At 38.7% G+C, this 13,602-nt stretch overlaps 1 protein-coding gene across 14 annotated transcripts in view; it reads left to right on the top strand.

Annotated features, from left to right (window-relative positions):
- MAST4 (microtubule associated serine/threonine kinase family member 4) overlaps positions 1-13,602 on the top strand; it is a 575,525-nt gene that overhangs the window by 509,809 nt on the left and 52,114 nt on the right. For all 14 annotated transcript variants that reach the window (XM_070519562.1, XM_070519559.1, XM_070519558.1 and 11 more), the window contains 5 exons: positions 481-638; positions 2,575-2,650; positions 4,488-4,697; positions 9,608-9,709; positions 11,977-12,109. In XM_070519562.1, coding sequence (XP_070375663.1) covers positions 481-638; positions 2,575-2,650; positions 4,488-4,697; positions 9,608-9,709; positions 11,977-12,109 — 679 coding nt within the window. The remainder of the gene's footprint in view (positions 1-480; positions 639-2,574; positions 2,651-4,487; positions 4,698-9,607; positions 9,710-11,976; positions 12,110-13,602) is intronic.

Below are 13,602 nucleotides of genomic sequence, written 5' to 3'. Positions count from 1 at the left end.
TTCGTAAAGAGAGATCTCATTACTTTACTTATGATCACACATTGTAGAATTCATTTCATGTTACTTACCTAAAAGTCACAGTGTTTGATTGTGAACAGCAGTAGAAGTGAGGGTACCATAATCAGTTGAGAACTAATCTGTCGTTTAAGGCACCCAAATTCTCATTCCACTTGTCGCTTTCTTCCTTTGGCTTTGACTGGGTCCTATCCATTTTCAGAGCCTGTGTTTTCTCCAGATAGAAAACTATCTTTTTGGGAAATTGTTTTATAGACAAATGAGATGAAATATGGAAGCCAGTTGACCACCCAGGGAAAACATCAAGGTATACGTTTAGGCACTAGTTATCGTAATTATAACATGAAAAAGGAACAATATAAAATGGTGGTACATCGAAGTTTAGTGCTTTGATCGCAGATTCGTTATTCATCTGAAGAATTTCTTTTTGAGGTAGTCATATAACTTCATTTCGGTTTCTTTTAGTCATCCTGTTCCTCCCAGGAGAAGTTGCATCAGTTACCATACCAACCAACGCCAGATGAATTACACTTCTTATCGAAACATTTTTGCACAACTGAAAGCATCGCCACGGAAAACAGATGCAGGAACACCCCCATGCGCCCCCGTTCCCGAAGCCTGAGGTGTGTAGAGCTGCTTGAAAAATGTTACTTAGTTGCATTATCTCTTTTCAACCATTTCAAGGGAAGACTTCTGGTCCTCTAATTCACACATGTGTTAAATGATTTGTGAACTGCTATAAATATAATGCGATTTTTCCATCTACACATGATACTGTTAATTACCATTGAAAGCCATCTTATTAATTTTCTTCTAAATTCTCACAATTTGCTAATTGCTGTAGTGTCAGTAGTCACGACGGACTAAAGGGACCACCGATAAAACCTTGTAGCCATTGAAAATTTCAAGATAATCTAATTAGGATGCAAGAGCAGTTAATATTTTAAGAGGGAGAAGCTTGGCTGCAAAAGAATAGCACATTCAGATTCAGATGTGGAATTCAGATGCCACTTTTTAAAAACCCAGATCTTTCAGTCTGTCTTCTCATCATAAGTCCTACTTTCTCCAGAAGTTTATGTCCCTTTAATTTTGTGGATGCCAAATGTTGTCCATTTGACCCTGAGTACAGCCAGTTTTATTTTGACCGTGTTTCAAAAAATGATACATGTCACAGTTTGGTTCTTCAGAAAGCAGAGTCTAAAACAGAGATCAGGATGTTTATTAGGGAGGGCTCGGGACCAACACCTGTGGAGGGGAGAGGAGGAAAGGAAGCAGGATTGGTCAGAGGGAGAAGTCTAGCTACAGCACAGACCCAACAGCCGCTTCAGACCCCACAGCATTCTCTGGGGATAACATGACCCATCAGAGTTATCCCTCTGGGCCAAACGGCCCTTCCTTTGTAACCCACCTCAGTCACTGGATGTAGTATCCTGGGAAGGATGTGGCCTTGAGTTAGGTGACTCTGCCACTGAGGCCATGCCTGAAGAGACTGACAGCTGAAGGCTCCTGTAGTCCCAGCAGCTGGGACAACAGGTCCTTCTCTGCAGGGGAATCAGGGCAGCCCATCTCCAGGTCCACTGCAGTATGAGATCCTGATGCTATAGAATTGGTGTACTTTGATATATTAAAGTTTTATTATAAAAAATAGTTGGTCAGATGTTCAGTTGAATATCAACATTTACTGAGAAGGGTTTCCCCTTTGTACCTTTCTTAGTATCATAAACTGATAGTAAATATAGCCATCCTGGGTAATTGTGAGATGTGTTAGATTATTTGGAGATATGGATTAAAAGACCAATTATACGAATTGATTTAATGGCATTATATCACTCAGGTGCCCTTTTAGGTTTTATGAAAGCAGTTCCTAGGATATCTAGTGCAAGCTATAACCTCCTGGGAACATGAATATTCACACTGAAGTTGCACAACTGTATACCACTAGGAAGGAGGGTGAACCTACTGCCACAATAAAGATAAATGCACAACAGCTGCCTGCCTCTGTTGTGCGTTGTCCACAGTGCCTACCTCAGCATCCTAAATAAATGTTTGCTAGGCTAGAAAGTGGATTTCAGTGGTGACACCTGTGCCATGGAAGACTCTCAAACCTCTTGAGTGGTACGTGGCAGAGTGCAGGTGTATGATGAAAGTGTGAAATTACACCAGTCAATGCGTCCTGGGTCTTGTTGTGTGTGACTACCCTGTTTTATTTTATGGTACTTCATTAGTTGGTTCCCAGAACTGCACAAGTGCATGCTACATACAGAATATAATTTCAATTTAAGAATGTATTGTGAACTAGTTTTATCTTATAACTGTAATTAATTAATGGCATTTCTCTTTTGGAGCTTTCTTTCCTGAATCCTATTCAGGGCATCTCTGTGTTTCTGGGTATTATGTGTACTCGTGTACTAATGACTGATTTTGTAGTTTATTACATAATATACTTTTCTTACAAAGGTTGCATAGTACTTTTGATGCCACCAATTGTTTATAAATAAAAAGCTTATTTCCGTTTCACGCTGTAGCAAGTTTAGAAGGCTAATTTGCTTCTCTTTGCAGCCCTGGACGTTCTCCCGCCTGCTGTGACCATGAAATAATTATGATGAACCATGTCTACAAAGAAAGGTTCCCAAAGGTAAGAAATCGAATTGAAGATTCCTAGCATCTAAACAAACAGCAACATGGGGTTAGCATCTGTAAGGGGGTTTTGTTGTGGGAAGTAATGGTCCAACCCAGTAGTGGCTTGCATACAACAGCACCGTAGCTTGCTTGGAAAGATAAAATCTCTAAACGTTTTTAAAAACTGCTGAGAACTAGCCACACTCTGTGTGCTGAGCCAGCTGTACAGTGAATCCTGCAGTTGTAGCACCCACTGGGGGGCCTGGTGAGGTGCTACAGGGAGAGCGGCTCTAGGCCCACGCGCTCCTTGTGTCCATGTGCTGGGCCTGCTGCTGTATTGTCAGGCAGAGACTAATTTCTTCCTCAAAAGCCTGTAAGACTGGTATGTCACGAAAGCTTTTTTTTTTTTTTACCTAATTTTTCTTTTCTGCGACTTCCTATCCCTTTAGCAATTATATGTCTAAGCCTATTAATTTAGAAGAGAAGCTTCAGTTGCAGTGTTCCCCATTAGACCAGCAAAAGGAATTTGAATTGAGCCAGAGAGGACTTCGTGAAGATTGTTGCCAGACATCCTGGCTGCACGGAGCTGCTGTCGGACAGCCCAGTCACCTGGTTTCCATGGCTTTTCCACCAGCGTTCCTATGCATTTGGGAGAAGGCGCCCTCTCCATTTTGTTCCCTTTCCTCCCCTACTGCCTTTGTAGCCATAGGCAAGAGAACAAAAGGAAATCTTTGGTTTCATAAATCAAGAGTAGAGGACTTCTTATTTGTGGTGAACCCGACATTGATGTCATTGATTAAAGCCATTTTAGCTATTTCTTACATGTCACTTGTCCACCAGAGGAACAGGTCCTGACTATACTAGTTAACACTGGTTAGGACTTAGAGGGGAGCAGGAGGCAGAGGGAGTCTCCCCTCATATACAATTAATGGAAGCCAGGAATTTGGTTAAGCATTAGGGGATCACAGGAATGAAATGAAAACTGGAAAGGAAATTTTAGATTTGTGTTACCAAGGAAATCCCTTGGGCCTTTTGCACATGAAGAAGTTTTTTGAGAAAAAGTTGAAGTTGGTAAGATACTTGTTCCTGGTACATTAAAACATAGACAAGAAAACAAACTCTTGGCCCCCCCGTGTGTAACTCTAGCAACAGTCCTGATATTTGAATAGGTAAAAACAGAGCTATTTGGTATTTTTGATGATCTGAAAAAGCCCAGAATCTGAAATGAAAGCCTAACACTTCACCAGATATTGAATTATTTGAAGAAACTTACATGGGCCAATTTATATTTGATAGGGCATAGAAAAGAAGTAATTATCACCCTGAGTTATTCAGTTTCCCTTATATACCTCAAATCTTTCTTCCACATGGTGAGGCTTCTTCCTCTTCTTCTTCTTTTTGTTTTTTCAAATAGACTTTATTTTTTAGAGCAGTTTCAGATTCACAGCAAAATTGAGCAGAAAAAATAGAGCATTCCCAAATACTCCCTGGCCCCACATACACACACACAACCCCCTCCCATCAACGTCCCCCCCGCCCCCGGCCCCAGAGTGGTCCATTTGTTATAATCGATAAACCTAACTGACACCTAATTATCACCCAAAGTCCATAGTTTGTTTACATTAGGATTCACTCTTGGTGTTGTACATTCTGTGGGTTTTGACAAATATACCATGACAATTATCCACCATTATAGTATCATACAGAAGTGAGGCTTCTTTCAAATTTGATTTCTAGACTTCTATTTAATAATTTGTGGAGGTCCCTGAAAATGCAAGATGAATGTGGTGATTGAGTTGTCCACGTGTCTACTTCCCGTATTACATCTGTGTGTGCGTGTCTGCTCCCAATAGGCCACGGCTCAGATGGAAGAACGACTAAAGGAAATTATCACCAGCTACTCTCCTGACCATGTCCTTCCCCTTGCGGATGGAGTGCTCAGTTTCACTCACCATCAGATTATTGAACTGGCTCGAGATTGCTTGGATAAATCCCACCAGGGTCTCATCACCTCACGATACTTCCTTGAATTACAGCACAAATTAGATAAGTTGCTACAGGAGGTATGGGTCGTACCCCATGTAAAGTTTTCTGATTTGTTTTGCTTTTCCTCTGAAAAGAGAAAAATTTTATGAGAGCATTTGCTTAACAAGTTTTAACCATGAGATGTAGTTTATATTCCAGTGAAGCAAAGAAGAAAAAAAAATTGATTGCTACTTGCTATAAATTGATTCTGGTCATCATTTATAGAAATAGAAAGTTAATGTAATAACCTTTACAGGAACCTTGGGACCCAACAATCTCTGGCTCTAGGATAAGTGGATTGTGAAGGATTTTGAAGCAGTGGTTTTTTTCCCCCCACAACCATAAAGTTATAAATTGCCTGAGTGTATGTGCGTTATTTGATGATGCTATCTAGTTCTAATATCTGCAAAAGCTAAGTGGAAAATTGCTGGCTTCTTCCAGGCCTTGTGTCCTATTAATTAACCTGCATGTGGTGTTGGGTAGTAAATGGCAACTTATATTTTCATTAGTGTCAGTTCTTCTTCTAACAAAATATCCAATTTCCAATATGACAGATAAACACAGGACCTGTCTAGGTCTAACACTTGCATGCCTAGCTCCTGATAACACCCAGGACAGGAAGGGAGTGTGTATGTTGCTATGGAATTAGTGTGTAATATTGCTATTCTGACTGAAATTGATCAGCCACAGCCTACAAGGAAAACCTCTTTAGCCTATATATTTGGATATATGGTATTTCTGTATCTCATAGGGCATAAATTATGCCCATGTAAACATAATCGAAGGTGGTTTTCTCTAAGTATGAATATGTAAGTAATTGCATGGAACTGAAGGAAAATATTAGCATCCTGGTTTTCTAGAAATCCATCTGTCCTTGCTCCTCCTGAATTTAGTTGTGGCAAGATAAGAAGGTCCCTCTCTGGCTAGCAGCCACTGTTTTTTCCCTTTCCCATGGAAACCTCCCAATGGGGTTTTCTATACTCTGTACCCACTTCTCACATTTCAGCCTATTGCAGTCTACTAAGGTGGTGTTTCTCAGGCTATCTTTGGGGATGAACACATTGTTTTGGGGTTTTATTGTTAATTTCCAATTTCTCATGGAGCAATTCTCCTATAAATTAAAGTGAAAATTAATTTACAGGAAAATGATCATGCATTTGGGTCTTCCAGCAATATCAAATTGCTATAAGAGTTGCTAAATGTTTACTCTCAATAACTGTGCTTATCTCATCACAAACTATTAAAAGTTCATGAACTGGCACCGGTCTTCTTCGGACCACACTTTGAATAGCACGGCACCAGGACATAGTGTCTAGGTGGGCAGGGATACTGTCTGTTTTGTTCACCTAGGATAGGGTGTGACACGGAGAGGGACTCACTAAATATGTGTTGAATAATTGGCTTCTGACTGCCTCTCACAAAACCCACTGATGGGAGTTCAACTCCTCCCTCCTATTCGATAACTACTACCTAACTCAGACCCTCATCCTCACTGGTCTACCTCCCTCCAGTCCTAACCCCTCAAATTTATACTTCTTCACTGCTGCAAGAACATCTATCTAACATTCTTTAGTGGCTCCATTCTGCCTAAAAGTAAAAGCCATACTGTGGCCCGTGGCTGTACTCTCCATCTCAATGCATTTAACCACAGCACATTGTAATGATCTGTTTTGGGGCCTTGCCTTATCAGCATACAGTGGGCGTTGTGAGGTACAGAGATCATGGCCAAATCATCTCTAACTCCCTGGTGCCTGGCATCATGCCTGGTATTTATTGATTCCTCAGTAACTGGGAGGGAGGGGGGAGGAAGATGCATATGTATGCAAGCCAAAATATTTGATCTATTACGATTTATCATCAAGTAATCTAGTGCTACTGTTCCTTTTAATCAAATCAGCTTCTGGAAAATGCTGGAAACACTACACATATTACTTTTTATGAGAATACCTTGAATATTATAATAAACCATGCATTTTTAAACAGAAGAGGCAAATAAGAGAGGAATTCTCTGTGAGAGAATTCCACAGTTCTGTCCCAGAATATTACCATAATTACCAGCTTAGTCCTGGGTTTTTTATTTCTTCCTAGGCACTCCCTGAAAAGGGTAAAATCAATATCAAATCTATTTACATTGAAATCTCCCACTTGATTTTGTTTCTGTATGGTAGACTTTGCAGATTGTTTCATGGCAATTAAAAGAAAAAACCCTAAGGTTTCAAAGATCATCTGAATAGGCCATATAATAGATAGAAAATTGTTGATTTTTAGGGAAATTTCTCTTTGGGGCGGAGAAACATGTGTGCTTGTGGCCCAAAGGGCATTGTTGGGTATGAATTAGAATGTCTTCTTGTTTATCTTCACACGTAAACATTTCCTTCAGGCCTTTTGTGAAAATTAAAACTATCTTCAGAATCGCATTTACAACATCTGTCCAGAGTTTGGAGCTAACTGGTCACAGGGTCACTTAGGAAAGCATTTATCTGGAATTCATCTAGACCTCAGAACCTTAGCCCCTTTTTGCAAAGAGTGGAGTTGTGGGAACTTGCTTTGTCTTTCCCATGATGCAGTTGTTGTCACTTCCCAGCTGTGACATTGTATGCCTGCCCAGCCTGTCTCCCAGCCACTTTTCTCTGTTGTCAATCTTTTGCATAGCCAGGCCAGGGTCTCCCTGACGTGGTTTGAGCAGCTAGGTGCCTTTTCAAAGTCCTGAGGTCTAGACCAATTCTAGATAAATGCTTTTATGTCTCCATTCTTTTTTTCACTTAGGTGTATTTAGCCAAAGAAAATAAAATACATAGAAAGCTATAACATACTCTTAAATCTGAGTCTCAGTATTTATTTATCTCTTTATTTGTTTATTTATTTTTGTGAGGAAGTTGACCCTGAGCTAACATCTGTGCCAGTCCTCCTCTATTTTGCTTGTGGGTCACTGCCACAGCAAGACTTGATGAGTGGTGTAGGTCCGTGCCTAGGATCTGAACCTGTGAACTTGGCTGCCAAAGCAGAGTGCACCAAACGTAACCCCTACGCCACCAGGCCAGCCTCTAAGTCTCAGTATTTTTATAGTGGCCAACACTTAAAATACCGACACAGGGAATCCATGAGTGTTGGAGCTTGCTGCTGGCAGCCTGGAAACTTTCTCTTCTTAATGTGTGTGGTTTTGCTTGGTGGTGTTTTAACAAAGCTCCTGTCCACCCCTAATGATAGTAAGTAAAATAGTACTTGCGTTAGTGTAACTCCTATGTTTTGGCCTTTGTTGTGGCTGATAATCCCTAGACGTAAGAAGTTGGAATGAACTGATTATTTTTACAATTTTTTGGAATGGAATTTGAATTATCTAAACTATTTTTAAATTTTTTAACGTATAGAGTCCTTGTTTCCCTTTGTAGAAACCACTAAAACGTGTTCAGTCTTTTCCAATTTTCTTTATATCCCTGAATTTATAAGACAGTAATTATAGTAAGAAGAAATTCAGTTTCTTGCCCAAATTGTCAATCAAGAAGTTAGGTGTTTTCTTTGCTTCATCTTTAAGGTTTTCTGTTTAGTTTTGATTAAGGATAAACTATAAAGAAGACATATAAACATATTTCTTGGCATTCATTATATCTTACAAAATCTGTTTTTGTTGCAAAACAGAAGTTGGAAAGAAAACTTAAAGACAGTTTAAACATTGTGTATCTTTCTCCTTGTGTATGTCCTATCGACCTTGCCGGTTACTAGCACCTATGCTTGTAGTTACTAGTTGGTTTTCTTTGAACACATTCTATTCTACAATTACTCACCAATGGTCATTTGCCTGTTTTTTTCCTTTTAAATGTTATCCGTTTTGCTTTTCCCTGTATATGGTTTCTGCACCTACATTTTGCAAAGTTGCCTTTGATTTGATGGCTTAAATGCAGTAGACATATTACTGCTAAGTATAACCATTTTTCATAGATTTGGTCTGCCAGTCTTTTTCATGGGAGGGCTAGTTCCTTGTCAGAATAAAGCACCTTCGAGAATGATTTTAAGTGTTTATTACTGTGGCTGTAAAGTTATATTCTATTGTACCAGCCTCACCTTGATATATTTTTTTAATCCTTATAGGAAAGTAAATCACAGAAATTTAAAAATTAAGAAAACCTAAAAGTGAGCATGCATAGAAGTTTACATTTAAACTTTTAAAATTTTGGTTTTAAGTCTGCCTTGATACAGATTTGCATCATTTCTTCAAGAAAATATCATTGAAAATTAAAATGACTCTTAATAAACTGAGTTTTGTTCTCAGGATTTTTTTTTTTGTACTTAGGTGTCACCTGTTGGCAACATGTAAAATAAAATTTAAAAGGATTTTAAGTCAGTTAAACTTTACTGAGTGTCTAGGTATTATTTATTTAATATGTGAAATCAAATTCATGTGTGTATATCCAAGTAGAAATTTCTACATTATCCACCTAACATTTGAAATAAGCACTGCTTATTATGAAATAATTAATTTATAGGCTAATCACGTTGTATATGTATTTCACGAATGTGCTCAACGCCCAGGATAACAAAAGCAATCCTGCACTGTGGTAGCCATTTCAGACGTTTAAGATGTGACATCAGAAAATCAAGGTTCCTCATCAGCTGCCCACTCTACTTGGACCATGTACTTAATACGTCATAAACTCTTAATGTCTCCTTCATTCACAGCTCACATTAAGAGCCCTTACATCTGATTTTTAACACAGAGAATAAATCAAAGTTTTGCAATTAAAATTTAGCCAATAGAGCCATTTTGTAGTTACAGAAGTTTAATAGTGTCCTTTTATGTAGAGATAAGGTCTGCTTATCGGTTCTTAAAAATATTTTCTAAATCGCTTAATTTTGAATATTTGCAGTTATTTAATTAGCATGCTTTGCTGATTTCCTTTTCCGTTTAATGGAGCAACACTGTATCATCATTCTTTTCACTGCTCTCTCATAGGCTCATGATCGTTCAGAAAGTGGAGAATTAGCATTTATTAAACAGCTAGTTCGAAAGATCCTAATTGTTATTGCCCGCCCTGCTCGGTTATTAGAGTGCCTGGTAAGTTGCATCTACATGTGACTCTGTTATTTATTGTTAACTGTGGGAAAATAGTGGCCACCAGAAGGTTCCAGTTTCATTTGGCTTCAAACCCCAGAGCTAAATGGAAAGAGGAACTACAGCTCATGAATGTTCAGGATGGCATCCATGCATGAGTTTTCTTTTCTGGTTTTAAGTAAGAATTCTAGGACTTGAGCTGTATTAGTGATAGTTATATCACATTCTGGTCAAACTTGAAAAATGATCATGAAATAATGTGCGTGGCCCTATCTCAGCATCCTTACTGTGTTACAGCTAATTAGAACACCTGCTGTGCTGCACGCCTCTGGAGTTCCCAAGGTGTAGAGAGGGAAATCAGAGATGTGAGAAATGGTGACCTGTGGTTAGAATTATTATTTATATTTAAAATGTGGCGTGTTGGACATGAGTGCTAGTTAGCAGCCCATTTGGGAGAATACAGTAGGCCTCATCCAGACCTGAAGGGATGAGACTTTCAAGGATAAGTTTATTTTATCAATTATATTTTCTTTAATCAGTGATCAGACTCTTGTTTTGAAGTTTTTCTTTATTTTATGGAATTTTGATTGAGACTTCTACTCAACACTGTGAACAAATCTGAAGCTTTCAACATAAGAATACTCTTAAGGGACTTAGCATAGTATCGAAACTCACTTTTAAGTTTCACTAGCCATTAAAGTATTTATACTGTGTACAATACAGCTTTGCAGGATTTTACATACACCCACACCCTTATGTATATGGTGGTATTGCTTTGGTTTTTGCTCTTATTTTAATTAACACTCAAAGCTTTTTATAACACTGAAATGTTCAGCCCCATCAATATATACCAACACATAGCGAGACGTGGAGGAGGAAAATCCTGAGGAGGAAGGTAGGGGCGGGGAGGGGTGGGGCTTTCCCTCAAAGGCCAGGACCCTCAGGATCACAGGATCAAAGGCAGCATTTGGCATTGTGTGTCTCTGACACTCTGGATGCCTTTGGGGAGGAAAACTGTGTGACTGGCGAATGCAGGCAGAAGGAAGACTCACTTTTCATTGCTTTTCCCATTGCACCTTTTGAATTATGCACCACAGCCTTGTCCTTCCTGCATTTTGACTTGGGAGAAAATACCATTTAGCATTAGAACTTATTTCTCTAGACAGCAGCAGATACGCTGAGAGAAGATCTTGCCTTGAAAGAGGAAATGACTTTCTTGCAGTAATCACTCCTAATCAGAGGAGAAAAAGTAAAAGTATAACCTCTCAAAGACAGAAACCAGTGAACTTAGAAGCAGATGGGCAAGTGTTGCTGCTTTCGGCAAGATTTAAAGTTCTTTAAAGCTTTACCCCATTTGCAGCGTGCCTTTTTATATGGCCTTTAGAAACTCCTGAGTAATTCTCCAGTGAAACGCTGAGATTCCCGAGTTGCATATTTGGAGCACTAATCAAAATGGGAAAAATCCTGAGGGGGAAAGAAAAACTAGGAAATATAACTGCAAATAGCACCTGTGCTTTAAATCTACAGGCATAATTGTTTACAACACTCAAATCCACGGCATCTTTCTAGAGTAATGTGATCGTAAAGATTTTTGTTACATATTAGAAGCGACACTCAAAGAAAGCAAAATACTTAGGAAAAATGTATTACCAAATTTTTACAGGAGACAGAGGTAATTGGAGGCACTAATGTCACATTTTTTCTTAATCTTCACATTATGTGAGTATGAATAACTTAATTTTAGAGTTTACTGATAAAAGTGGTAATTTTGAGATTTTTCTGTCTAATCTTTATGGGCACCTCTGTACTAAGGAAGTCTCCTGCAAAACGTGTGAGAAAATGTAATCTTAACATTACTCCTCTTGTGGCTGTTTGTGCAGAGATAGAAACTGAATCTTCTGGATGAGATTCACAGATTTTTAAAATTTTGCTCAAAAGGCACAATTAATAATTCAGACCTGCTCATTTTCAGTAAGGTGGGCAGCTCAAGTGGAGCATAGTACCTTCACGTTGCCTTACAAGGAAATTGGAAATTGTCCTTGTCTTTGGGTTACCAAGTGCATAAATGTATTGCTTTAGAATATAAATAGGCTTTGAATAGGAAGTGAGAATTATATACTTTTTAAGTGAAGAAAGCCATTTGCCTCCTTTCTGCATAAATAACCCACAACCATGTATAGCCAGCAATTTTATTATGAGTGGAATTTATGTAATAAAACCTCAAAGAATTTTGGCTCAAAGAAGTATCCATCTGTGTTTGTCTTCTGCAGGAATTTGATCCTGAAGAATTTTACTACCTATTGGAAGCAGCAGAAGGCCATGCAAAAGAAGGACAGGGTATTAAGACCGACATTCCCAGGTACATCATTAGCCAGCTGGGGCTCAATAAAGATCCCTTGGAAGGTGAGTACCTTGGTTGGGCTGACCTTCTTCTTGCTTGCTTACACACCAGGGCCTCATTGAAGAACTATGTGGCAAGTCTTCATTTTTTCCTCATGTTTTGGCTCTATCTATTGAGAAGTCCAAATTTGGGGGCCAGTTGTGATTTGAAGGAAAGTGGTATAAGTTGAGTCCTGAGGAGCAAGTGAACATGACCCATTTTGTGTTTACCCTGCATGTGAGGATAGGCCTTGAAATCCTAGAGACCTGTCAGCCTGACAATGCTAGTGTCCCAGAAGGGTTTAGATTTCAATCTTCTCTGAGTATTTCTTCTCTCGGAAAGCTCAGTTGGGTTCTTCTCGAGGGTACTTTTAATTTTGAAAATGTTGCTAAAGAAATTAATTATGATTGATTTAAAAGTGACATTTAAATTTAAAGTAATTTGGGAGTGATGTAACTGATGATAGATTACTTTAAATCAGGTGCAATGTTGGTAGATATGTTTTTGCTTAATTGTCCCAAAAAAGTATGAAAAATAAGAATAACACAGGAGAGCCAGTCCTGGAGGGGAATTTTTTTAAAGCTTATAAAAGGATTTATGGTTGATGCAGATGAAAAAAATAGGTCTAATGCTGTTAAATACAAAGAAGAGGAAGCACCCTGTTAGTGATTTTTTAAAAATCTAATATTAGGAAACCACTGCCCTTCCCCCGACCTTTTCCTGTTCATTATTGTTTGGGATTGTCATTTGAAACATTGAGGTTATATACTGCCTTAAAAGACTCAAAAGCAATCATAGACTCCTTCATTCAAAATTGTCTTCCTGGTTCATTAAATTGAATATTTGCAAACCGTGTTTATCTTGCTAAATTGTTTGTAATGAGGGTAACTGTTGGCGCAGCTATTCTCCGTCTAAAGCCGGGAAACCTGCTGCTCTCGGCCCTGCGCTCCTATTTCCCCTGCTTTCTTTGCTCTTAGGGCCATGGGATCTTTGCTTCCAGTGAAATGATGCATGCATTACTGGGAGATAATGCCAGATAAATTTATACTGTACTGAAAGCAATACCACAACAGATTCATCACTTATCAGAGACGGGTGGCTGCTTTTCTGAAAAGTTCCCTGGGGAGAGATTTTTCCCCATGGCTTTTAAATTACCATCTTTACCTTTTTGAATCAGGAGTCTTCAGAAATGGTTTAAATCAATGAAATAAAAAGGGCAGATGTTTAATGGTATTTAGATGAGTTTTAAAAATCTCTTCAGGCATTGCAAAATGATGCCTTAGCTTCCTGCTTCAAAAGCTGACTCTTGGTTCCATTCCATTACTACCCACTGCTTACAAATAATATGTATTTCCCAGATAATAGTTATTTAGCAGAAAGTCTATTTAAAACAGAACCATCTTTTAATTTGTTTTTTTATGAAAATAATTGGAGTGGGGGAGGCTGTCAAAGTGTGTTAGAGTGACTCTTCACGCTGGTGTTGTTAAGGTCGTGTCAGCCCTTGACTTGCAGACCA

Source organism: Equus asinus, chromosome 10 (genome assembly GCF_041296235.1).
Source record: "Equus asinus isolate D_3611 breed Donkey chromosome 10, EquAss-T2T_v2, whole genome shotgun sequence".
Lineage (NCBI taxonomy): Eukaryota > Metazoa > Chordata > Mammalia > Perissodactyla > Equidae > Equus > Equus asinus.
Note: the sequence above shows the minus strand (reverse complement) of the source record. Positions and strands in the feature narration are given on the sequence as shown.